This window comes from Sus scrofa, chromosome 2 (genome assembly GCF_054392235.1).
Source record: "Sus scrofa isolate SSC_HxYL_T2T_F1_AM1 chromosome 2, Sscrofa_HxYL_maternal_Yorkshire_Landrace_v2.0, whole genome shotgun sequence".
In the NCBI taxonomy this organism is placed as follows: Eukaryota; Metazoa; Chordata; class Mammalia; order Artiodactyla; family Suidae; genus Sus; species Sus scrofa.
The window spans coordinates 7,749,174-7,775,440 of NC_139384.1; the positions used below are offsets into that span (position 1 = coordinate 7,749,174).

Consider the following 26,267-nt stretch of genomic DNA (forward strand, 5'->3'; position numbering starts at 1 on the left):
CTCCCCAGCATACACACCTGAGGGACTCACTGCTATATTCACATCAAATGCCTCTTTATTCATGAATAAAGCTGGGGGAGTTCCCGTCGTGGCTCAGTGGTTAACAATTCCGACTAGGAACCATGAGGTTGAGGGTTCCATCCCTGGCCTCGCTCCGTGGGTTAAGGATCCGGCATTGCCATGAGCTGTGGTGTAGGTTCCAGACACAGTTTGGATCCCACATTGCTGTGGCTTTGGTGTAGGATGGAAGCTGTAGCTCCGATTAGACCCCTACCCTGGGAACCTCCATATGCCTCAGGAGCAGCCCAAGAAATGGTAAAAAGACAAAAAAAAAAAAAAAAAGGAATAAAGGTGGGAAGTGACTCACCAGTTGTGCTCAAAAGCCATTGGTGGAGTTCCCATCATGGCTCATCAAGTTACGAACCCAACATAGCATCCATGAGGATGTGGGTTCGATCCCTGGCCTCACTCAGCAGGTTAAGGATCCGGTGTTGCCACAAGTGTGGTGTAGGTTGCAGACACGGCTCAGATCTGGCGTTGCTGTGACTGTGGCCTAGGCCAGCAGCTGCAGCTCTGATTCAACCCCTAACCTGCGAATTTCCATATGCCATGGGGTGGCCCTAAAAAGAAAAAGAAGGAGAAATTACCATTTCAAAAGTTGTTGGTATCAGTTAAGAACTGCACCTAGTTAAGTAACAAAGAACCAAAATCACAGTGGCTCAGATAAGACAGAGGTTAAATTTTTCCCTCAAGTAAAAAGAAGTCCAAGGCAGCCAGTCTAGGGTTAATACAGCAGCACCATAGCCACCCATGATCCAGGCTCCTCGATCCTGCTCTCTGCTATCATTAACATGAGGGTCACATCCATGAGTCACCTCATGATGCCAAGATAGTTACTGCAGCTCCAGACATCACATCCACATCCCAGGCAGCAGGAAGTAAAAAGGGGCAAGGGCAAAAGAGCATGCCTCCCAGTTAATTCGGCCTGCTTTAAAGAGCCTTCCCAGAAATCTCACCCAATAACTTTTTTTTCCTTTTCGGCCGCCAGGTGGCACATGGAGCTCCTGGGCCAGGGATCAGATCTGAGCCACAGTTGGAACCTACACCACAACCCACTGAGGCAGGGGATCTAACTGGAGTCCCAGTGCTCCCAAGATGTCACCAATCCTGTTGCACCACAGCGGAAACTCGCCAATAATTTTTGCTTGCACCTTATTGGCCTCTTTCTTTTTTTTTTTTTTTTTTTTTTTTTTTTGTCTTTTTTTTGTCATTTCTTGGGCCGCTCCCGCGGCATATGGAGGTTCCCAGGCTAGGGGTCTAATCGGAGCTGCAGCTGCCAGCCTACGCCAGAGCCACAGCGGCGCAGGATCCGAGCCGCATCTGCGGCCTACACCACAGCTCACGGCAACGCCGGAACCTTGACCCACTGAGCAAGGTCAGGGATCGAACCCACAACCTCATGGTTCCTAGTCGGATTCGTTAACCACTGCGCCACGATGGGAACTCCCCTTGGCCTCTTTCTAAGAGGCTAGGAAATGTGGTATTATAAAAAGTTCATAAACTGGAGTCCCCTGGTGGCCTCTCGGTAAGGATCTGGAGTTGTCACTGCTGTGGCTCAATTTCTATTCCTGGCCTAGTAACTTCCGCATGCTGCGGGGTGGGGTTCGGTGGGGGAGCCCATTGACATAACCAGCACTTTCAGCTTTCTGTTGCTAAAGAAGACGGGGAGGGGGCGTATGGATTTTGGATAAGCAAATAGCAGCCTTGGACACAACTGCTTGAGAGCTAAACAGAAGTAAAGGAATAACACCTCAAACTAATTTCCCACTTGGTTATTGTGGGGAGGCCGCAAGAGAAGAATAATACAAGTCCCTAAACAGTGATTATAGCATCAAAAAGAAGGCCATGCCCGATATTCTCAGCCCATTCTATACCTAAGATGGGATGCTATTTTCTCTCTCTCTCTTTTTTTTCTTTTTTCTTCTTTTCTTTTTTTTTTTTTTTTTTTTTTTTTTTTTTTTTGGTTTTTAGGGCCACACCCGCAGTATATGGAGGTTCCCAGGCTAGGGATCGAGTTGGAGCTACAGCTGCCAGCCTACACCACAGCCACAGCCATGCCAGATCCGAGCTGCGTCTGCGACCTACACCACAGCTCACAGCAACGCTGGATCCTTAACCCACTGAGCAAGGCCAGGGATTGAACCTGAAACCTCACGGTTCCTAGTCAGATTTGTTTCCACTGTGCCACGACGGGAACTCCTTGTTTGCTTTTCTCCTTGAAACAGCTTACATGAGAACCCTGTTTCTAGTCTTTCTGGACCACAGCCTGCACATTGTGGACCCAAGTTGATCAGACTGGAAAGCCAAGCTAAGATGAGGGACCCCACAATGTCCCGTGATGACCAGCATGCTTTGTTTTTAAAAGAGCTGCTGACTTGCCTTTTTTTTTTGGAGGCGGGGGGGGGGGGCCTGCCCCTGCAGCATGTGGAAGTTCCCAGGGCCAGGGATGGAACCCATGCCACGGCAGTGGCAACACCAGATCCTTAACCACTAGGCCACCAGGGAACTCCATGTCTGTCTTTTTGAGCTGGCACATCTGCCTCCAATAAAGAAAATCCAGAGCTGACATTCATGATGCTTCAGGCTCTACAAATGGAGGCAAGAACCAGACTCTAGGAGCAAAGAAAGCTAAAACTTAGAGCGAAAGAGGGAGGCAAATAACCACACATCTGTTAGGAAAGAACATTTCAAAGGTAGGAGAAAACTTTGAGACAGCTTAACATTATGCTTAAGAGCTTAGGGTCTGGAGTAGAGGGACGCGGCTTCCAGGGCCCACACCTCCGGAGGCGTGACCTCGGACAATTGACCTTCCCGAGCCTCAGTTTCCTGATCCATAAAATGGAACACTAACAGATAATCGTCGTAAAATAGAACCTATTCACGAAATGAAATCATTCATGCACAGCCCTTGGCCCAGTGCCTGGCTCCTGGTCCAGGGCCAGGGCACCCCCAAACATCAGCGATTACTGCTATTTGCTTAACAACTATAGTGAGCCGAAGGGTATTGACCTGCTCTGTACGGCACGGAAGGTTTTAGCTCAGGACTCTACAAACAGCTTCAACATCATTATTATCGTTGTCGGTGATGAAGGAAATATCCAGAAAGTGTTTCCTCTTTCCACAGGCAATGAAAAACACCTCCTCTGGATCTGGTTTCCTCCTGCGCGAACCTTCCAGAGTGAGCCTCCGGGCCTCAGGGAAGAAGCAGGACACAGCAGCCCCCGTGGGGACGCTTGAAGGTCCCGAGCTTCGGAGCCTGCTTGGCATCTGCGACTCCCTCCCTGATGACCTGCAGGGCCCATCTGGGTTCACGGGCTCAAAGGTGGCTTCTCCTCGCTCCTTTCTGGATCCAGCCTCCTCTGAGCCTTGTGATGGGTTTTCAGGGACATCTGTCGGCAAGCAGGCCCCGTTGGCCTCCAATCAGCAGGAAGGGAACACACAGAGGATGTGGGGATGGGGCGGGAGGCCTGGCACGGAATACCCTGCTTCCAGTAGAATGGCAAAGGCCTGAATTTCTGGCAGAGGGCACTAGTTTCTGAGGCTCCTGCCAGCCAATTGGATCTGTGTCCCCACGGAAAATTCCACGTTACAGAAAGCACGGCCAGTGAGGTGGAAGTCTCAAGCAGGGAGCCCCGGGACACATGGCTTTGCCCTCCTGCAGCCCTGTGACTGTGGCTGAGTTCCTTCCCTTCCATGTGCCTCAGTTTCCCCAACAGGAATATTTAGGGGGTTGATGAGAACTGTGGCTCTAAACTCTAAACATGTATCAGGAGTTCCCGACGTGGCACAGTGGAAACGAATCCAACTAGGAACCATGAGGATGTGGGTTCGATCCCTGGCCTTGCTCAGTGGGTTAAGGATCTGGCATTGCCGTGAGCTGAGGTGTAGGTTGCAGACTCAGCTCGGATCTGGCGTGGCTGTGGCTGTGGTGTAGGCCTGCAGCTACAGCTCCGATTCGACCCCTAGCCTGGGAACCTCCATATGCCGCAAATGTGGCCCTCGAAAAGACAAAAAATAAAAATAAAAATAAAATAAATGTGTATCAGCAAAGCTTGTTACAAAGACAGAGTCCAAAACACACACCCCAGAGTTCCCAAGGTGGCTCAACGGGTTAAAGACACAACATACTGTCTTTGAGGATGCGGGTTCGATCCCTGGCCCTGCTCAGTGGGTTAAGGATCTGATACTGTTGCAAGCTGTGGCGTAGGTCACAGGTATGGCTTGGCTCTGGTGTGGCTGTGGCTGTGGCATAGGCCATGCAGCTCTGATTCCACCCCTAGCCCAGAAACTTCCATATGCCTCAGATTTGGCCCTAAACTACCCCCCACCCCAGAAATTCAGACTCAGATGGACACAGAGGGCCCAGGAACCCACCTGAGCCTCCTCCCAGGGGACAGGGCTTCACTGGCTGCCCTTCAGCTGGTGGTTTCAGGCATCCCAGAGTCCCACTCTGAGCATGACCCTTTCCTGGGAGAATCAAAGGGAGAGGAGGGTCCAAGAAGAGAGCAAATCGACGGCAGGGGGTCCCAGAGGCCCTGGCCTGGTGGCTTCTGTCTGCACATGACCCACAGCAAGCCCACGCAGACCTGCTGAGTACCGCCCGCCCACCTTCCTGGCACCAGCAGGGCAGCTGCCAAACGCAGGCGCTGCTGGGAGCAGCACCTTCTGGAAATTGGTCTCCTTGCCTTTCCTGCTGAAAAGTCCTTACCTTTGAGATTTTCAGAAATCTGAAAGGAACAGCTCTCTGGAGACATGCCCTGTCAGTAAGGAAGTCAGGGCTTTTCCTTTCCAAGGAGGATGCACAGCAAGACGACACTCACAAGCAGGCACGCACTGTCCTGTAGAAGCCGGGAGTGGGGGAGGGCCGGCCTGGATGGCAGTGACCTCCCTGCCTCGCTCCCAGGGGCCCTTCTGCCCTCCGCCACCCCCCCACCCCTCACTCTGCTCCATCACCAGCATTCAGTGACACCTGGGAGGTGGTCCATGGGCTTTGCAGGTTTCACTCCATCTAATCCACACAGCGACCCCATGAGGTAGCCAGCATCCTTGTTCCCATTTCACAGATAAGGTTACTGAGACGTAGAGAGGTTCAGTAATTTGCCCAAGGTGATCCAGCTAAGAATTGGTGGAGCCAGATTTGCAGTGAGCGGTGGAGCTCCCAGAGGCTGATCTCTGAGATCCGCAGGTCTTCCTGCCTCACCTCTGCAGCCCCAAGGCGGGCCAGCTCCACCCGGGGCCACCAGACCCTCCATCCTGGTCTAAATCTGAATCCCACACACAGACCCCTGTAGTTCATAAAGCACATCCAGGGAGTTCCCGTCAGGGCTCAGCAGAAACAAATCTGACTAGTATCCATGAGGATACGGGTTCGATCCCTGGCCTCACTCCGTGGGTTAAAGATCCTGCGTTCCCGTGAGCAGCGGGGTAGGTGGCAGATGCAACTGGGATCCTGCGTTGCCATGTCTGTGCTGTAGGCTGGCAGCTACAGCTTGGAATAGACCCCTGGCCTGGGAACCTCCACAGGCCACAGGTGTGGCCCTAAAAAAACTAAATAAATCAATCAATCAAGCACGTCCAGGAACCTTGAGGGGCGGGGGAGTGGGCACAGGTTGGGACAAAGAATAAGTATTTGCTGCAAAGCTTCCACCCCGAGGCTCTGTGCCTCCTTCAGGGAGCCCACTGAGAGCACTTTTACACACGCATGCATACACTCATATATGTGCATGGTCTCTTTCACGTATATACAAACTCACACAACACATATGCTTTGTTCACACACTCAGGCACATTCACATTCACACAAACTCATGCAGCCTCACACTCACACCCACACGAGACATTCATGGTCCACAAACACCCTCACATACACACCCACACACCTGTGCAGACACGCTTGCACACGTTCACACGCTCCCAGTGCACACTCATCCTCGCGCAGTCACATGCATCCTCACGCTCACGCATGAATTTACTCACATGCACACACATCTGTGTATTCATGTGCACACCAACTGCCACCCACTCCCAGCTGGTTGATTTGTCCTCAAGCTGCTAATGGCCGTGGGTGGTCAGTTGTCAGACGGCAGGTGCAAGGAGGACCTGTGGGCCGTGGGGACTGGGCAGATGGGAAGAGCATCCCCCTTGCCCCAGCCCCGTCTTGCCTGGACCTGGGTCCTGGCCCCCAGCAGGCCTGAGCCCATCCTGATTTTCCCTGGGTTCTCTGAATACTTTTTCCCCCCAGTAAAGCTGCTATTTGTGGAGGACTCACACTGTGCGCCTGGACGCCTCGCCAGGAGTCCCGCTGGACAGCCTGCGGCTCTCGAGGTGAATGCCGTGCCAGCCCCGCTTCACTCAAGAGGCAGTGGAGAGCAAGCCACTGTGAATGGTTGACAACTGCACCGCTCGGCTCCCAGGTGTCCCAGCCGCGCCCCCTGTGACCTCGCTGCACGCCAACTCCCTGGGACTCGGCAGGGTTCACTGCCACCTTCACACCCACAGCCCATCCCTGAGTAGAGGGGAGAGAGGGAGGAGCTTCCCATCAGCCCGCTAGGGGCCTCCCATCCCCCCGGCCACCACCACCATCACCATACCCCCCCCCCATCACCATCGCAGCCCTGCCAGACCCCGGCAGAGGAGAGAAGGGCCCCCTGGCGACCTCCAGGAGCCCTGCCAAGAAAAATGCGGGCGGCTGGGCGGGCAAGGACACACTCGTTGGTTTCGTTTTCAAGGAGACAGCGCATCTTGGATCGCGCCAGTGCTGCCTCGAGTCATATAAAATGATAGGCTCCTTCTGAAGGGCAGTTTGATCATATATCTGGAAAGCCTTTAAAACGTGCATGCACGGGCACATGTTTTAGCCCATTAATTCCACGTCTAGGAAATGTATCCTAAGGAAATATTTGCACAGGGGAGCAAAGATGTAGGCGCAAGGATGCTCGCCGCTGCCCTGTTTAAAACGGCAAGGAATGGAAATCAGCCCGAGTAGCCAAAAATAGAGAACAGTCCAAATAATCATAATATACCCATACAATAGAGTATTATGTGACCACACAAAAAAAACCTGTCATATAATTATTGGCATAGACACAATCTATTTCTGAGTTTAAGACGAGCTGTAGGAGTTCCTGTCGTGGCGCAGTGGTTAACGAATCCGACTAGGAACCATGAGGTTGCGGGTTCGGTCCCTGCCCTTGCTCAGTGGGTTAACGATCCGGCGTTGCCGTGAGCTGTGGTGTAGGTTGCAGATGCGGCTCGGATCCTGTGTTGCTGTGGCTCTGGCTTAGGCTGGTGGCTACAGCTCCGATTCGACCCCTAGCCTGGGAACCTCCATATGCCGCGGGAGTGGCCCAAGAAATAGCAAAAAGACCAAAAAAAAAAAAAAAAAAAAGACGAGCTGTAATAACTTGCTTACACTTGATACCATTTCCATCAAAATCTTTGTCAATAAACAAAGATCGCGAAGTGTATGGATCAGACTGTGAACACAGATTCTCAATGGAGAATAAAGCCACTGGTGAGTTTTCATTTTTTCCTTTTTGTATTTTCAGATTTTTTTTTGAAAATTGACCTTCAACGAAGATGAATTTTTTTCAATCATATGTACATATTATTATATTGGTTTGACTTTACATGAAATATTCCTGAAAGACTACACAAGAATTGGTAATATTGGCACCTCTGGTAACAAAAAGTCCGTGGCTAAGGGTCAGGACATGTGGAAGGAAATTTTTTCCCTCTGTGCCATTGTAATCTTTGAATTTTGAATTATCCAAGTTTATCTCTTTTCACAAATATAAACAAAGTGGAGTTCCCCTCATGGCTCAGTGGTTAACAAATATGACTAGGAACCGTGAGGTTGCGGGTTCAATCCCTGGCCTTGCTCAGTGGGTTAAGGATCTGGCTTTGCTGTGAGCTATGGTGTAGGTTGCAGACAGGGCTCGGATCCCACGTTGCTGTGGCTGTGGCATAGGCCAGCGGCTATAGCTCTGATTAGACTCCTAGCCTGGGAACCACCACATGCCAAGGGTGTGGCCCTAGAAAAGACAAAAAAAAAAAAAAAAATATATATATATATATATATACACACACACATATATATACACATGTAAACTAAGTTTACATTTTGAAACAAAAACCAAAAGATTTAAGGAGGATTTTCAACATTTCACAACTCCTTTCTTTCTCTCTCTCTCTCTTTTTTTTTTTTTTTTTTTTTTTTTGGTGCACCTGCAGCACATGGAATTTCCAGGGCCAGGGATTGTTGGACCCCAGCCACAGCAGTGACCCACGCCACAACAGTGACAACACCAAGTTCCTAACCGCTAGGCCACCAGGGAACTCCATAAATGCCATTTTTGTGCAGCAGTGATTGGAAGGAGACTATATCAAAGTCACAAACTCAGATACCTAAAGGAGTCAGGAAGATAAATGAGAGACAGAGCTAGAGTGAACAATAGGGAACGGTGGGGACTGGGGCAAACCAGAAAGCAGGAGCCCTCTCTATGTGGCAACAGGATTCTGCTCTGGCTGCTCAGGCCATCCATAAAAGTCAAATATCGGAGTTCCCGTGGTGGTGCAGCAGAAACAAATCCTACTAGGAACTATGAGGTTGCGGGTTCGTTCCCTGGCCTTGCTCAGTGGGTTAAGGATCCACCATTGCCATGAGCTGTGGTATGGGTCATGGACGCGGCTCGGATCTGGCATTGCTGTGGCTGTGGTGTAGGCCAGCAACAACAGTTCCGATTAGATCCCTAGCCTGGGAACCTCCATATGCCGCTGGTGCAAAGGACAAAAGACAAAAAAAAAAAAAAAAAAAAAAAAAGTCAAATATCCAGGTTTCCTATGCATTTTCTCACTTTAAAATATGTGCTGCCCTCCCCCTCCAAGAAAACAAGGCACGGGCTCCAGTTTGCCATTCCCACTGCATTACTGTGAATGTTCTTGTTAAGAGCCGCAGGGAACTTTAGGGAGCGACACCTTTCCCAGAGTCAGAGGACGGTTTCCCGGGGCACAGACTAAAAGCCAGCATCCCCACTTCAGTTCCAACAGCAGTTAGTGAACCGTGACTTCGAGGAAGGTGACCGTTTACAGGCAGCCAGGCTTTTGGAGAGGCATCAGCATTTTAAGAGCCTGAGCCTGACCTCTGAAGCCATTTAAGAGTAGAATTAGGAGTTCCCATCGTTGCGCAGTAGTTAACGAATCTGACTAGGAACCATGAGGTTGCGGGTTCCATCCCTGGCTTTGCTCAGTGGGTTGAGGATCCAGGGTTTCCGTGAGCTGTGGTGTAGGTGTAGGTCGCAGACATTGCTCGGATCCCGCGTTGCTGTGGCTCTGGAGTAGGCCAGTGGCTACAGCTCAGATTCAACCCCTGGCCTGGGAACTTCCATATGCCATGAGTGCGGCCCTAAAAAGCAAAAAAATAAAATAAAAATTATATCTCCATAAAGCATTTTTTGGCTCCTCCCCCAGCCTGTGGAAGGTCCCAAACCCGCACCACAGCAGTGACCCAAGCCACAGCACTGACAACACTTAATCCTTAACCTGTGCACCACAAAGGAACTCCTCAATACAGCTTTTTTTGTTAATGGCACACTCTCAGCATGTGGAAGTCCACCAGCCAGGGATTAAGTCCAAGCCTCAGCTGAAACCTATGCCACAGCTGCTGCAATGACAGATCTTTTAAACCGCTTTGCTGGACTGGGAATCAAACCCTCATCCTCGAGGCCACTCAAGCCACTGAAATTGGATTCTTAACCCACTGTACCACAGCAGGAACTCCTAAAGCTATTTTTTTTTTTTTTTTTGGTCTTGTTAGGGCCGCACCCATGGCATATGGAAGTTCCCAGAGTAGGGGTTGAATCGGAGCTGCAGCTGCCAGCCTACACCATAGCCACAGCAACATGGGATCCAAGCCACATCTTCAACCTACACTGCCGCTCACAACACCGGATCCTTAACCCACTGAGCGGAGCCAGGAATCGAACCTGCGTCCTCATGGATATTAGTCGGGTTTGTTATCTCTGAGCCACAACAGGAACTCCTCCTAAAGCTATTTTTGAATGCACAGATTTCAACATGGATGAACCTAGAGTTTATGATACTAAGTTAAGTAAGTCAGACAGAGAAAGACAAATATCCGAAGTTGATATTGCTTATATGTGGAATCTAAAAAAGTGATACAGGAGTTCCCATTGTGGTGCAGCAGAAACGAATCCACCTAGGAACCATGAGGATGCAGGTTCAATCCATGGCCTCAGTGGGTTTAGGATCCAGCGTTGCTGAGGCTGTGGTGTAGGCCAGCAGCTCTAGCTCCAATTGAACCCCTAGCCTGGGAACTTCCATACACCACGGGTGCGGCCCTAAAAAAACAAACCAACAAAAAAATACCTGGTGGGTCAATGACCACACGCTCACATTTGTTTATTCCCTAGTTCGTTGTCACAACCACAGGACTCAATTTTGACCAATTGGGAAGCCTGGGGCTGTAGGTGACTTGCTCAAATCAGTTAGTGAAACAGGGGTCAGAATTAGAGCTACTTCCCCCTCCCTCCATCTCCTCCTGGGAAGCTTCTCCTGGGCCCCGCCCTCCTCCCTCAGACCTGTAGGATGCCACACAGCTGAGGGTCCCCACATACCCCAGTTGCCTTTGATCCACACCCATGGGACCCCACCTGCCCACCAAGCCTGCCTGGCTTTGCCCTGACTTCAGCATCTCTGGAGCCCTGGCTTCTGTGCCCAGGCTATCGGGTACCTCCTCCTCTAAGAGGTACACCTCAGAACAAGATGGGAACATCACCCTGAGAAGACCCCGCAGGGTGGCTATGGGGAACAAAGGCCAGGAGGCAGCCAAGTGGTATCCAGGCAGGAGCAAGGGGTGGGAGTTTTCAGGACATCAGCACCCCATGGACAAAGAGCCCTGACCCAAGGTGCTCAGGCCAAACTGCCCTATGGCCACAGCCACCCAGCAGGGATCACACAAGGGCAGTCCCACTCTCCCTGAGAGAGCCACACTCTGACCATTGCCAGGGTCATGGGCACAGCTCCTTCCCTCCTGCTCTCCCTCCCAGACAGGCACCAAGGCCTGTCCAGCCAACCTCTCTCTGGGAACCACCCCTTCTCCTGTTCTCCACCCAATGAGCTTCCAGAGTGGGTTCAAGATCCACTTCTGAGCCAATCAACATCCCTGGTCCCAGCAATTGGCTCAGGGTAGTCACCTGACCTAAATGCATCCAATCAGAGTACATCTAGAGATTCCTGCCTGGAATATGAACACAAAGGCTCTGTTTATCACCAGATCTCGGTGAGGCCCCCAGCACCTGACACCCATCTTGGGGCCAAAAGAAGAGTCTGCAACAATACCCCCCAAAAAAACAATAAAAAGCTGCAGACTGCAAAAACACCCCCCCAAAAAACAAATCAACAACGACAGCAAAAATCAGACTGAAAAGCTGAGACTGGAAAGCTGAGTCCTAATCAGGGGTTTGCATCTTGATCAGGCCTTGCCTGAAGGAACCACTGGATTGTGTAGTTCAAAGAGCCTAACAATCCTATTCTGCTGAAGCAAGTTTAGTTTGGGTTTTCTATTACCTATCACCAGGAGAATCCTGTATGAGACATGGCAGAGCTGTCAGATGCACACCCAAGATGACTGTCTGACCTTCCTACTGCTCACATCAAAAGCCAAGGCCAGGAGTTCCCTTGTGGCAAGGTAAGTTAAGAATCCCGCGTTGTCACTGCAGCGGCCGGGTTGCTGCTCTGCTGTGAGTTCAGTCCCTCGCTGGGGAACTTTCACATACCATGGGTGCGGCCAAAAAAAAAAAAAAAAAAACCCCAAGGACAAAGGCCCCCACCCATCCACACACATCCACACACGGATGCCACACACAGCACTGGGTAGACTTTTATTTTAAAGTCAAAGGCACAGCCTGGATGGGCTGAGGCAGTGACGGTGGATGCCCAGCCCAGACCCCCAAGGCCCCACCCCCAGCTAGGGGCTGCTGTGCCAAAGGAGAGGGGATGGGTGAAAAGGGGGCCTCCCCTTTTAGGGGTTTGCCTACCTCCTTCTTAGCCCCAAAAGGGGAGAAGCAGGTGACATAAAGTGAGGCAGCAATGCTTCAGGGGGTCCCCCAGGGCCTCTAGCTGAGCCCCCCAACACAGGTCTTTGGTGGACGTAATTGCACAGACAGTCCATAAAGTGACAGCTTGAAGGGTGTCCCCTCCCAAGAGCAGGACCTCAGGGGAGGGCAGGAGAGAGAGGTCCCAGTTTCTCCCTGTGGCAACTCAGTGCTTAGAAATGGAGGAGGAGCCCTTCCCTGCTGGGGCGGCCCCTGGGGGGGAAGTGCCTTCCACCAGATGAGGCTGGATCTTGGCAGAGGGCCCCCAACACCCCACTCCCCAGCAGGCCCCCTCCCTCCCTGCATCTCTAACTCTATCTGGTAAGACATAAAAAAAATTCTCTGCTTATAAAAATACTTCTGCTCTGTCTGGGGGTGGGGTGGGGGGAAGGGGAGCGGAAGGTAACAATCTGGGAATGGGGCCGGGCAGATGCAGGAGCCCCCGGGGGCAGTGAGCTGGCCTCCTAGATCACAGACCCGACGGGAGGGGGGGGTCACAGTGGCCGGGGCTAGGAAGGGGGCAGAGGACCGTTGGCTCGTCGGGGGGCTCCCTTGGCGGCGGGAGCGCGGCCCGGGGCGGCGGGCGCGGGGGAGACGCGGCGGGATGTGGCTGCGCTCCGCAGCTTCTGCTTCCGCCGCTTGGCCAGAGGCGCGTTCTCCACGCTCTTCAGGAAGAAACCCTCGCGTTTGCCCCGGTTGAATGCCTGGCAGAAAGGAAAGGCTAAGTCCCACAGGCCAGCCTCGACTTCCAAATCCTAGCTTTGGCCCCCCATCCCTTCCCCCTAGGTCAGAGCCAGCAGGTCTTTGGCTTCCAACCTCAGGAAAGGTCAGGGCCCCCCGACAGGTCAGAGGCCGGGACTCAGTGGAACTCAAGCTTCCGGGACTCTGCGGAGTCGCCTCCCAGAGGCCCCGCCTCTCCAGGCTTAGTCCCCCACCCATCTCAGGCCCTGCGCCTCACCATGAAGGTGGCGTTGAGCCCAGAGCGCACGGCGGGCCCCGAGGACTCCAACACGTCCGGCGTCCGGAGCGGGGGCGAGGAGCGCGCGCTGCCATCCTGCAGCCACGAGCTGCCCCGCAGCCCCTCGAGCTTCAGCCGCTTGGCGGGGTCCACAGTCAGGAGCCCTGGGGGAGCAGGGCAGGGAAGTGTTGGGACCTGGCCGTGTGTAGAGGCTGCGCCCCGGAGAGATCCCAACAGCCCGCTCTCCTCCCCGGACAAGTCCCCCACCAGAACACCTGACCCAGTGGCAATCCCTGTCCCATCATCACCCCGTGGCTTCCCCCTCCCCAACCATGACGTGTGACCTACGGCTCCGCACCTCGGACCAGCTCCTTGGCTTCCTCAGACACGCCCTGCCAGGCCTCCCCGTCAAGGGAGAAGCGCCCCTCGCGGATCTTGCACATGATCTCGGCCGCCTGGCTCTGCCCGCCCTGGCCTGAGGCCCCCTGGAAGGGGACCTGGCCTGACAGCATCATGTACTAGGGGGGTGAGGGGGAAAGTGAGACCGGTCCAGGCTAAGGGGCCAGTGGAGGCCGGGAGACTGACTTCTCAGCCCACCGCAGGACCATTCATCCTCTCGGCCAGGGTAACTTGTGAGGCGCATGCGTGATGAACACTGACTTCAAACCTCCAATACTTGGATGCCTGGACCCCAGACCCAGAGAGACCACGCTTCTGTATTAGGACGACCTCTGACCCCAGGCTCAGACCAAATCTTCCCACCCCCGCCAAGCTCAAAGGACCCTGACATCTCCACGGGGACCCCGTCCCATACCAGAATGACGCCGAGACTCCAGAGGTCGCAGGATTCGTCGTAGCCTTGCTGCGCCAGCAGCTCGGGGGCCGCGTACTGCAGCGTGAAGCAGGGCGTCTGCATGGGCCCCGCGGGGCTCTGCGGGCGCAGCCGCGCGAACCCGAAGTCGATTATCTTAACTGGGGCTCCAGGCGTGTCATCGGCGTAAAGGATGTTCTGTGAGGGCGGCGAGGCGGCCGTCAGAGACGGGCCCTCCTCGCCGAAGCCCTCCCGGTCCACCGAGGCCCCGCTCCCACCTCGGGCTTGAGGTCGCGGTGCACCACTCCCGCCTCCTCGTGCATGAAGCTCACGGCCGACACAAGGCTGCGCAGGATCTGGCTCGCCTCGGACTCGCTGAAGTGTCGCTTCTTGCGGATGTGCTCCAGCAACTCCCCACCCTGCAGCAGCTCCAAGACCAGGTACGTGTGCAGCTGCGGGTGGCAGGGCGGGCCACGGTCACCACCGGGTCACGCATCACCTCTGGCCCGGGCCAGGCCCCACCCACGAGCCAGATCCCGCTCTGCGGTCACCACCAAACCCCTTCCCCAGCCTCAGGCCCCGCCCACGTTAGCGTGCTGAACTCAAGACCACACCAAGAACCACCTTCAAGTTCTACTACCCTCTCCCCCACTGTCTTCCAGGCCCATGTTCCATTGGTCACCTTAAAACCCCGCCCCCATAAATTCCCTTCCCCCTCACACGCCCTCCAATTCCGTTCCCTTGGCCATCCTCAGCCCTGCCTTCAGGTCTTCAAGCCCTATTTCTCTCAAATCTCTCCACCCTGGCGCCAGGTCTTCAGGCACCTGCACAGACCCTCAGGCCCCTCCCACGGCGCTCTCAGGCCCCCGCCTCCCAGCATCCTCCCCTCATCCTCCTGCGCCCCTGCGTTCCGCCCCAGCCCAAGAAGGCGTCACCTGGTCGTGATGCACTTCGTGCAGCTTCACTACGTTGGGGTGCGACTGGCACAGCCGCAGGGCGGCCACTTCGCGCTGCGTATTCGCCTCCAGCCTGGGGGCGGGGGAGGTGGGTCAGGACAGCCGCCCTCCGGCCCCGCCCTCCCGGAATCCCCTCCTCCTGGCCCCGCCCACCCCGGGTCCGCCCACCTGCGGCTGAGGATCTTGACCGCGAACTCCTGGCCGCTCTGGCGCTGCCGGCAGCGGCGACACACGGAAAAGCTACCCTGGCCCAGCGCGGGCTCCCGCAGGTCCAGCTCATACTGCTGGAAGAAAGGCGAGTCCTGGGGGAGAAGGGGGGGCGCGTCAGAGGTCCTACCCGGGAGCCTCGAGGCCATGCCATGCCCCATCTCAGAGAGGAAGTCACAGCGGGCGCCTGGTGAAGTCAGGTCTGGAGTCCCTAAACCCAGATGCCCCCAAGCCCACTTATCCCCATCCTGGCCCAACCCACCTGCATCATGGCGCTCCTGGCCACCGCTGCCCGGCCGGGCCGGTCTCCAGCACCAGCCGCCTCCAGTACATCTGTCATCACCGCGTTGTTGTGGTCAAACAGGATGGAGGGCGCCACGAAGGAGTATCCCTGGCGGGGAAGGGGGGTTGTCAGGGGTGGATGGGCATCTGGGAGATGGAGATGCAAATGGAGTCCCCAAAGGTCCAGACCCAGCAGAAGAAGGATGGGGGCAAAGGAAGGACCCAGGACTGGAGGGTAGAGGGGCTGTTGCTTTTGCATCCCGATGCACACAGGATGCGTGGACATTGTATTCCACCTTGCTCTATGATCTCTTGGGACCATGTCTATCCCCCACCAGTCTGCGAGGCCACCTTTCTCATCACAGTGGTTTCCCCCCCCTCCCCGCCAAGTACCAAAGACATCAACTGGCACAATGCGGTGGCCCAGAATATGATGCGCAGAAGGCATGAAAGAACGTGGCCTGGCACCGCACATGCTTCGCTCATGAGAATTCAACCCTGCCCCCCCAGGACAAAAAGTCTTTTTCCTTCCTTTCAAATCAAACTTTGGCCTCCTCTGCAAGGAGGAGCTACTAAGGAAATGTAAAGAGAAATCAAAGTTCTTTGCCTTTCCTAAGGAGCCCATCCTGGCAATTCAAGAGATTCCCAAGGGTAATTTTAACAATATTTTGTTTTCTCCTAAAAATGCAGTGCCACTGTGCACTAGAATGCAAGCCCCACAGGGTGGGATTTTTGTCTGTCAGGTTTATTGATACGTCCCCAGTGCCCAAATCAGTGCCTGGCACACTAAAGGCACTCCATCCGACTAGAAACCGTGAGGTTGGGGGTTCAATCCCTGGCCTCACTCAGTGGGTTAAGGATCTGGCATTGCCGTGAGCTGTGGTGTAGGTCGCAGACGCAGCTCAGATCCCAAGTTGCTGTGGCTGTGGTGTAGGCCGGCAGCTGTAGCTCCAATTCAACCCCTAGCCTGGGAACCTCCATATGCTGCGGATGTGGCCCTAAAAAGCAAAAAAGAAAAAAAGAAAAAAAAAGAAAGAAAAGAAAGAAAGTAACTACTGATTCCCAAGAAAACTTATGCATCAGGACTGTGAGATCAAGGTCGAAACACTGTGGATCCAGGGATGTTCAAACAGAGCTGTCACTTGTGAGCACCTCACAGAGAGAACTGATCCATCCATAGCTGATACTGACCTAGTATTATTTAATATGTATAGACTGTGTCCTCCAGGCCAGACGCCCAAGCTGGACAGAGGGACTGGAGTTCCCATCAAGGCTCAGCGGTAACAAACCTGACTAGTATCCATGAGGATGCAGGTTCAATCTCTGGCCCCACTCCGTGGGTTAAGGATCCATGGTGTAGGTGTGGTGTGGTGGAGATCACAGACACAGTTCAGATCTCACGTTGCTATGGCTGTGGTGTAGGCCAGCAGCTGCAGCCCTGATTTGACCCCTAGCCTGGGAACTTCCATATGCCGAAGATGAGGCCCTTAAAAGACAAAAAAAAAAAAAAAAATTAAATACACAGTCCCTGCCCTCTGGGAGCTTCCGTCTCAGGATATGACCAGACAAACCGCTCCAATAGATGTGCTATCTGCAGAGGGCTGGCACGCAAGGAAAAGGCAAGCCAGGGCCAGAGGAGCAGAGACTTTACATGGGGGCAGCGCTGGACAACAAGGCTTGAATTTTACCAGGTGGGCAACTGTGGGGAAGGAACTCCAGGTGGAGAGAACCACATATGCAAAGCCATCTGTGCCTGGAGGTGTTAAAGCACCGAGGAGAATGATAGTGAATGCCGAGGCTAGGGTGCCAAGCAAAGACCACATCATGCAAGGCCTTAAATGCAGAGCAAAGAGTTTGGCCCAAGCTTCGCAAAGTGGGTGCAGGGGGTCTATGACCCCAAGGAGGGCAAAGCCATAGTACAAACAAGGCCTCTCCTCCTTGTGTCCACTTAAGCAAGTGAATTTTTTTTTTTTTTTTTTTTTGTCTTTTCTAGGGCTGCACCTGCTGTGTATGGAGGTTCCCAGGCTAGGGGTCTAATCGGAGTTGTAGCCGCCGGCCTACACCACAGCCACAGCAACATGGGATCCAAGCCTCGTCTGTGACCTACACCACAGCTCACATCTTTAACCCACGGAGTGAGGCCAGGGATCGAACCTGCAACCTCATGGTTCCTAGTTGGATTCATTAACCACTGAGCCATGATGGGAACTCCCAGCAAGTAAATACTTTAAAACAATATCTTTGCATAATAATAAAGAGATATAATGGAAAAGAAGGGAAATTAGTGTGAAATTTAAAGATAAACCAGGAGTTCCTGTGGTGGCTCCGCGGAAACGAATGACTAGCATCCATGAGGACGCAGGTTTGATCCCTGGCCTCACTCAGTGGGTTAAGGATCCAGCATTGCCCTGAGCTGTGGTATAGGTCACAGACTCGGCTCAGACCTGACACTGCTGTGGTGTAGGCTGGTAGCTATAGTTCCGATTCGACCCTAGGCCTGGGAACCTCCATATGCCATGGGTGAGGCCCTAAAAAGCAAAAAAATAAATAAACAGGAAATTCAAAGACATGTCCTGTCAGGGAGTCTTTCGTTTTTGTTTTTTTTTTTTTCCTTTTTAGGTCCACTCTCTTGGCATATGGAAGTTCCTAGACTAGGGGTCGAATCGGAACCGCAGCTGCTGGCCTATGCCACAGCCACAGCAATGCCAGATCCTTAACCCACTGAGTGGGGCCAGGGATCGCACACGCACCCTCATGGATACTAATCGGGTTCATTACCGCTGAGCCACAACAGGAGCTCCCCAAGGAGTCTTTATGACTGAGAACTCCAGGCACCCCATGAGAGGAGAGATCTGGGGGACAGGCTGGGTCCTGAGCAGGACACAGGGGGTCAGCACTGTGGTTCTGTGAGCTCTCACTCACCTGGAAGATGCGAGGGTCCCCAGGTGGGGGGCTGCCAGGGGGTGAGTAGACAGGCTCCAGCCGGGTAAATTCCTCTGCAAAGTTGCCCACATCCAGCTCTGAGCGGATCTGGGGTCGGAAGGGGGCTGGAATCTTCCTGGCAGCCAGAGCAGCCCAATCCAGACCCTGGAGAAAAGGAATGAGAGCTAAGGGATCAAAGGGCAGGAAGTGGAAACCCCTGTCCGTTCAGGTCATCCTCTCTGGGCAGCTCCTCGGTGAGGCAAAGGTCTCTCTGGTATTTGGGTAGGAAGCGGTTCTTCCTGCCTCTCCAGCTTCTGTTTTCCCTCCCTCTGATAACAGGATCCCTATTTCCCTTGGAGAATCACCCTTCTACCACACTCAGCCAATTCTGGGACTATGAAAAGAATCGGCATACCAAAAAATGCCAATCTCTTTCTCCTACTGGACTTACATTTGGGAGGATTACTGGAACTTCTGAGGACCCCTCAGGGTCTAATGATAAAGTGCCCATGTAGAAAAACAGAACCAAGAGACAAAGAAATGCCTAATAACATAGATTCAGCACCTGGATGCAGCCTTGCCTGAAATCAGACCACTTTGCCTTGGACTTGTCATTTATGGGAGCTAAATTATGCCTTTTTATGTTTAAATTAGCATAGCAGAGTCTGTTCATTGCCTGCCCCACATCCAACGTCCATTTTTCCTGCTTCCTTGGTACTATAGCCCCAATTTTATTGCAGGAAGTAATGGACACAACTAAAAAATAGGGTTTTACAAACTTCCTTGCAATTAGCACTGACTTATTACTTGTAAGCAAAAATTACAAGGTAGGAATCCAGGACAAGAGCCTCAAGAGGAAAGTGAACCGTTGGTAAGTGCCCTTTTTTCTTCCCCTCCTTCTTCCTCCTGCATCCTGCCTGGAGCGCAGCCTAGAGAGCAAGAGCTCCAGCAGTCATCTTGTACCAGGAGGTAACCCTGGGAATGGAGGCTAAGAAGAGAGGAATATTTTTTGGACATGCCCACAGTATGCCCAAAAAATATTCACATGTATGCCCACAGAAGTCCCCAGGCCAGGGATGGAACCCATGCCACAGCAGTGACAATGCCAGATCCTTAACCCACTGAGCCATCAGGGAACTCCTAGAGGAGCATTTAAAAAGGAAAAAAGAGAGTTCCCATGGTGGCTCAGTGGGTTAAATACCTGACATTGTCTCCACGAGGATGGGGGTTCAATCCCTGTTCTTGTTCAGTGGGTTAAGGGTCCGGCATTGCTGCAAGCTACAGCATAGGTCACAAAGGCAGCCCAGATCTGGTGCTACTGTGGCTGTGGCATAGGCTGGCAGCTGCAGCCCCAATTCAACCCCTCGCCTGGGAACTTCCACATGCCTCAGGTGCGGCTGTAAAAAATAACGAGAGGAGTTCCCTCTGTGGTGAAGCGGAAACGAATCCGACTAGTAACCATGAGGTTTCGAGTTTGATCCCTGGCCTTGCTCGGTGGGTTAAGGACCCACCGCTGCCGTGAGCTGTGATGTAGGCGGGCAGCTGCAGCTCCAATTCGACCCCTAGCCTGGGAACCTCCATATGCCACAGGTGTGGCCCTAAAAAGCAAAAAAAAAAAAAAAAAAAAAAAAAAAGAAGGAGAGAAAGGGGAAAGGAGGGAGGAAGGAAGGAAGGAGGGAGGGAGAGAGGGAGGAAGGAGGGAAGAATAATGGAAAAAGGAAAAAAAAAGATGGAACTTGCCTTCATGAAGACACCACAGCAGCCCTAGCTGCCAACCTCTGGCTCTCTTTTATATGAGAAAATAAATAAATAGACCTGGGTCTTGTTTAGACCACTGTTCATTCCAATCTCTGTTCTTAGCAGCCAGACTCTAGTCCATGGATATCACCGTTTTGAGTTGGACTTTTTTTTTTTGTCTTTTTGCCTTTTCTAGGGCCACTCCCTCAGCATATGGAGGTTCCTAGGCTAGGGGTCGAACCGGTGCTGTAGCCACCGGCCTACACCACGGCCACAGCAATGCGGGATCAGAGCTGCATCTGCAACCTACACCACAGCTCATGGCATCGCCAGATCCTTAATCCACTGAGCAAGGCCAGGGATCAAACCCACAACTTCATGGTTCCTAGTCGGATTCGTAAACCACCGCACCACGATGGGAACTCCGAGTTGGACTTTTTGTCACTTGCAGCCTAGAGGCCTGGCTTGGAAGGCCCCGGGTCCCGACACCAGCGACCTCAGCATCACTATCACTGAAGAGGGAGAGTAAGGGCAACATCAGGCCTCGAAGACCTTACGGCCTCTCCAATCTGACGGCTGGTCCACCTGCTCCCAGCACCCAGGGCCCAGCTCAGGGTGGGCTTGAGGAAAAAGCAACGCAGCAGCCACTTTGCCCACAAAGGGACATCATTGCTGCAGAGACTCCGATCCCTGAGAAAGCTTCTCTGAGGCCCCTTCTAGGCGGTGCTGGCCGAGAAGATTCGGGGAGACGGCACTCATAGCAGTGGTAACTGGTCCTGGCCCACAGTGAGTGACTGTAAATGGGTGCTTTTTGTTACCAGACAAGGGACAGATTTAACACCCAGAGGTTAAACAGAACACAGCAGTTAAGAGCATATGGGGGGAGTTCCTGTCGTGGCGCAGTGGTTAACGAATCCGACTAGGAACCATGAGGTTGCGGGTTCGGTCCCTGCCCTTGCTCAGTGGGTTAACGATCCGGCGTTGCCGTGAGCTGTGGTGTAGGTTGCAGACGCGGCTCGGATCCCGCGTTGCTGTGGCTCTGGCGTAGGCCGGTGGCTACAGCTCCGATTCAACCCCTAGCCTGGGAACCTCCATATGCCGCGGGAGCGGCCCAAGAAATAGCAACAATAACAACAACAACAAAAAAGACAAAAGACAAAAAAAAAAAAAAAAAAAAAAAAAAGAGCATATGGGCCCATGGAGTTCCCTTCATGGCTCAGTGATTAACAAATCCAACTAGGATCCATGAGGACGTGGGTTTGATCCCTGGCCTTGCTCAGTGGGTTAAGGATCCAGCATTGCTGTGAGCTGTAGTGTAAGTCGCAGACACGGCTTGGATCTGGCGGTGCTGTGGCTGTGGCCTAGGCCAGCAGCTACAGCTCTGATTAGACCCCTAGGCTGGGAACCTCCATAGGCCAGGGGTGCGGCCCTAAAAAGCCAAAAAAAAAAAAAGAGCACATGGGCCTTCAAGCCACCCAGACCTTGGTTTGAATCCGAGCTCCATCAGTTGGCCCAGTGATCTTGGTCAAATTACTTCACTCCCTGAACCTCGATTTCCTCATTTGTAAAGACGAGGCTAATCAGGATGGTTCTGAGGCTTCCATGGAATAATGTAAGCAAGGGCCAGACGCAGATGGTACTGCTACATGGTCCTACTAGACAATGACGCTGGCCGCGCACAGTGCCCACGCCAGCGCGGTCCCACAAACTCCGCACCGCACCTGCGTGTGCTTTTAATAAGTGAACAAAACCCACCTGGCTGATCGACTGTGCAGGTACACAGGCTGTACAGGGACAGAGACCAAAACCTGGGTGGATGCTAAGAGTCATAAGATTTGGACCAATAGAGACGCGAGGGCTATACCCAAGCTACACTTTGACTGTGTGATCGCGGGCAGGTCACCTCGCTTCTCTGAACCTGTCCAATAAAAGGACTGATGAATCAGCCCTGCCAGGCAACGAACCTAGAATTCTCTCCCCTGAGAACATCTTCCAAGTTTCAATTGAGATGGATGAGAAGACAAGCCAGCTTTCTTTGGTGAATTTTCTAAAGCAAGTGAAATTGTCCAGTCTCAGACCACCCCCGCCCCAGCATCCCCCAGCCCAGAGCCATAGCCCGGGCCCCAGTGTGTGCAGAGAGGTATGGGGGTGAGCCGGGAGCCTCACCTGGAAGAAGGGGTGATTCTTAACTTCCTGTGCCCCCTGGGGTCCCGCACCCAGCCGTTTCTTGGGATCCTTGCAAAGTAGCCGCTGCAGTAGGTCCTGTGCCACTGGCCCGATCCGAGGGGGGAAGGGAGGGGAGCACTTCAGGATCCGTCTGGGAGGATTGGGGGGGGCGTCAGGGGCAGCGAGCCCCCCCCCAGCCCTGCCCAGGCCCCTCGGCCACCCTCTGCTTCCAGCCCTACTCACCGAGACACCTCTGCCTGTGTATTCCGCTCACCCTCCAGGGTGAAGGGCGAGGCCCCTGTCAGCAGCTCAAAGAGCAGGATGCCTAGGCTCCACCAGTCCACAGCCTGCCGGGCAGAGGCAGGATGAGGGCCTGCGGCCACCCCTGCCTCCCCCTCCACCCCCCTCCACTCCCCCCCACACTCCCACGAGCTCTGCACTGCACCTGTGTGTGCTTTTTTTTTTTTCTTTTTGGTCTTTTTGCCATTTCTAGGGCCGCTCCCACGGCATATGGAGGTTCCCAGGCTAGGGGTCAAATCGGAGCTATAGCCGCTGGCCTACACCAGAGACACAGCAACTCGGGATCGGAGCCACGTCTGCAATCTACACCACAGCTCACAGCAATGCCGGATCCTTAACCCACTGAGTGAGGCCAGGGATCGAACCCACAACCTCATGGTTCCTAGTCAGATTCATTAACCACTGAGTCACGATGGGAACTCATGTGTGTGCTTTTAATAAGTGAACCCACCTTGCCGTGGCCTGATTTGCTGCGGATGATTTCAGGAGCCATGTACTCAATGGTGCCACAGAAGGAGAAGGTCCGCTCTTTCTGGGAAGGCAAGAGGACCCTTTTGTATTGTTTGTTTTGTTTCCTGTTTTGTTTTGTTTTAGGGCCACAGGGGCGGCATATGGACGTTCCCAGGCTAGGGGTCAAATCAGAGCTACAGCTGCCAGTCTACACCACAGCCACAGCAATGCCAGATCCCTAACCCACTGAGCAGGGCCAGGGATCGAACCTGCATCCTCATGGATACTAGCCAGGTTCGTTACCTCGGAGCCACAACAGGAACTCCAAGAGGACCCATTTGGACACCCAGCCATCCCCAAGGCTCAAGATAAGACTCGATGGACTTCGTAAGGGTTGGAGCAGTGGGAACTTCCTGAAGGTAGGGCCTGACTCTAATCAGCTCTGGGCCCCCGAGGAACACAGAGCCCAGCATGGAGCCGAAGCCAGGAAGGGAGGGCCTGTGTGGGGCTGCAGGAGGCCAAGACCGCCCTTCACTCACCTCCTCCGTCAGGAACTCCTTGCTAAGCCCAAAGTCCGTGAGGACGATATGGCCCTCGGAGTCCAGCAGCACGTTCTCCAGCTTCAGATCTCGGTAGATGATGCCCAGCTGGCAGGAGCAAGAAGGCACTGAGGATTCCTCCCCCGCCTCCCCCCGCTGCTACAGCTCCCATCCCTGCACCAGATCCCTGGGGAAGCGGATCTCCCGAGCAAGGGTGGCCGGGGGCAGACCTAGGCCATTGGATAGAAAAAGCCACTTAAGATATGAAAGCAAGAAAGGAGATGCGAGGGAGTGGGGCCTGAGGTCCCAGAGAGAGGAAAGCCATGCGAAGCCTCATTTCATGCTGGCTCTGGGAGCCAAGGCGTGAGCTCTCTATTTGAGGAAGTTCTGTGAACATGGCCCCAGGAAGCAGCCCGGAGTTCCCGCGACAGGAAAGCCCCTTCGAGGAGGTGCGAGGGGAGGAGAGACCCCCCCCCCCAACCAGGCAACACAAGGCCTTCCTTCCAGGAGGCCTAACAGAAGCAGCTCCAGTTCCCTCCCAGGGCACCTCCCCAAAGGAAGCCCCCGGCTGCTATATTCACAGGACTCTTCTAAGGCCCAGACCCAGTCCCCACGGCAACGGGCAGGTGGCCAGGTCCTCACCCACCTTATGCAGGTGCTCCAGGGCCAGCACGATCTCGCCCCCGTACACGCGCACCTCGGCCTCCTTGAAGTACTGGCGCTGGTAGAGGTGGGTGAACATCTCTCCGCCGTTCACATAGTCTGGGGAGGGGGGGTGGAGGTTGGGGAGTGGCCCCCAAGGGTCGCTCCACCTGCCACCGTGGCCCCCAAGGTTGGCACGTGCCTGCCCTTACCCAGGATGAGGTGCAGCTTGGCATCAGTCTGGAAGGCGTAGTGCAGCGTGACCAGGAAGGGTGCCTGGCGCACCAGCTCCAGGACGGAGCGCTCCGTGCGTGTGTGCTCCTGCGTCTTGGCCCGCTGCACCAGAGCCGCCTTGCGCAGCACCTTCATGGCATACAGCTTCCCCGCGTCGTGCCCGCCTGCCTTCCGCACCAGGAACACCTTCCCGTAGGCTGCGGGAGCGGCGAGTGGGCAGAGAGTAGGCCGTGAGCAGGAGGGTGGTGCAGACTGGTGAGGGTGGGAGTGACACCACCCCGGGAGGGTGTGCAAGTGGCGGGGAAGGAGCTGGGGTGAGAGGCAGGTGTGCAAAAGCTGGCAGAGCTCTAAGGAAAAGGTGTGCACACCCCCGGAGGGTGCTCAGCAAAACCGGGTGGGTGGGGGGGTGCAGTGTGTAAACCAGGCTGGGGGGGACACGCAACCCCAGGAGGCCTGCAGCGCAGGGTGGGGGCGGGGCATGTGCAAACCTGTGGCTGATCAGACAAATGCAAGAGGATGCAAAGCCCAGGAAGGGAGGCAGAGGTGCGTGCAGAGGGGAGGGATGGTCAAACCCGAGGGGGGCAGTTTGCAAAGCAGGGGAGAGGGCTCTCATCTCTCTAGAGGAGGAACCCTGGAATCACACAGGCGGGTACAAGCCCCCAAGAGTGTTGGCAAACCTGGAAGGACCTTCCAGGGAGAAGCAGTGTCAACGTGGAGCAGCCCCGGGAGTGGGCGTGCAAACCTTGGCAGGGCAGGGCAAGGCTGGCAAAGCGGGCTGTGCCAGGAGAGGGTGGGGGACACTGTGGGTGGCCTGGCCCGGCCCGGGCGGGTGCGGGGCGGGTGGCCCAGGGCACCATGCCTGGGACACCTGCCGGTGGATGGGGGGGGTCCTCACCTCCCGTGCCCAGCACCTTGAGCAGCTGGAAGTTCTCCACGCCCACCTTCTCCTCGTGCCCGGTCAGGTTGGCTGCGGGCACAGGGGGCAAATGAGCCCAGCCAGTGCACGAACCCTCCCGGCCGGCCTGGACCACCCTCCCCCGGCCTGCGCCCCCGCCGCCCCTGCCCCACCTTCGGTGATCCGCAGCTCCACCGCACAGCCTTCGTCCTCGTCCTCGTCCCCCATGGCGGGCGGGTCGCTGGGGCCCGCGAGGCTCGGCTCCGGGCGGCGCCGGTTACATGGCGGCTCCGGCCGGGGCGGGCGCTTCCTGGTGCCGCCTCCGGGGCCCAGGCGGGCGCCGGCGCCGCCTCCCGGCTCCCCGCCCCGTGCGGCCTGAGTCAGGCGCTGGAACGTGACAGCGCCGGGCCGCCGGTGGGCGGGCGGGGGCGGTCCGTCTCCCGCGGGCGCGCGGGGCTGGCGCCAGGGTTGTGCGCTCGGGGACCCCAGGGGACCTGCGAATACCCCGTGCCTGGACTCCGTGGATAACCTGGAGCCTCCATGGGGTGGACACTCCCAAGCCAGGTGTCTGCCTCAGGCTGCGCCCCAAGGGGGCTGGGAGTCCCACTCGGGATTTAGAGGCCTCCCCGTCCGGGATGCCAGGCCTAAGGGCAGCCAAGCAGCTCTGTCCAATTCTTAGCCACCAGCGAAAGTGAAGGATTTTTTTAAAATCACAACCCACGGGCAGTTCCTGCTGTGGTGCATCAGGTTAAGGATCCCTTGCTATCTCCGTGGTGCAGAGGGTCCCATCCCTGGCCCCAGCGGTGGGTTAAGGATCCAGCATTGCTGCTGCTGTGGCATAAGTTGCAGCCGTGGCTGGAATTCGATCCCCAGCCCAGAAACTTCTCCATGCTTCAGGTGCAGCCAAAAAAAAAAAAAAAAAAACCACTCAGTCCCGGGTTTCAGCACCAAAAAAAAATATCACAAGCTGTTTTTGATCATTCCTTGACTGCAGC

The 26,267-nt window shown here is 54.6% G+C and overlaps 1 protein-coding gene across 4 annotated transcripts; it reads right to left on the reverse strand.

Moving 5' to 3' along the window:
• Nucleotides 1–11,934: 11,934 nt before the first annotated feature.
• On the reverse strand, nt 11,935–25,595 carry RPS6KA4 (ribosomal protein S6 kinase A4). 4 transcript variants are annotated; one of them, XM_085010009.1, is made up of 17 exons: nt 25,446–25,595; nt 25,273–25,344; nt 24,356–24,574; nt 24,148–24,263; nt 23,502–23,609; nt 22,964–23,044; nt 22,456–22,559; nt 22,213–22,316; nt 18,310–18,474; nt 15,368–15,496; nt 15,067–15,200; nt 14,878–14,971; nt 14,221–14,394; nt 13,946–14,140; nt 13,490–13,649; nt 13,132–13,295; nt 11,935–12,877 (listed from the first exon to the last, which is right to left on the reverse strand). In XM_085010009.1, the coding sequence occupies exons 10-17, from the start codon at nt 15,443–15,445 to the stop codon at nt 12,683–12,685; spliced, it is 1,194 nt and encodes a 397-aa protein (XP_084866135.1). In that variant the 5' UTR covers nt 15,446–15,496; nt 18,310–18,474; nt 22,213–22,316; nt 22,456–22,559; nt 22,964–23,044; nt 23,502–23,609; nt 24,148–24,263; nt 24,356–24,574; nt 25,273–25,344; nt 25,446–25,595; the 3' UTR covers nt 11,935–12,682. The 4 variants fall into 4 exon arrangements, with proteins under 4 accessions (XP_084866135.1, XP_003480728.1, XP_084866136.1 ...); XM_003480680.5 differs by having other exon boundaries at nt 22,213–22,363; XM_085010010.1 differs by lacking the exon at nt 25,273–25,344.
• Between the last annotated feature and the right edge of the window lie 672 nt (nt 25,596–26,267).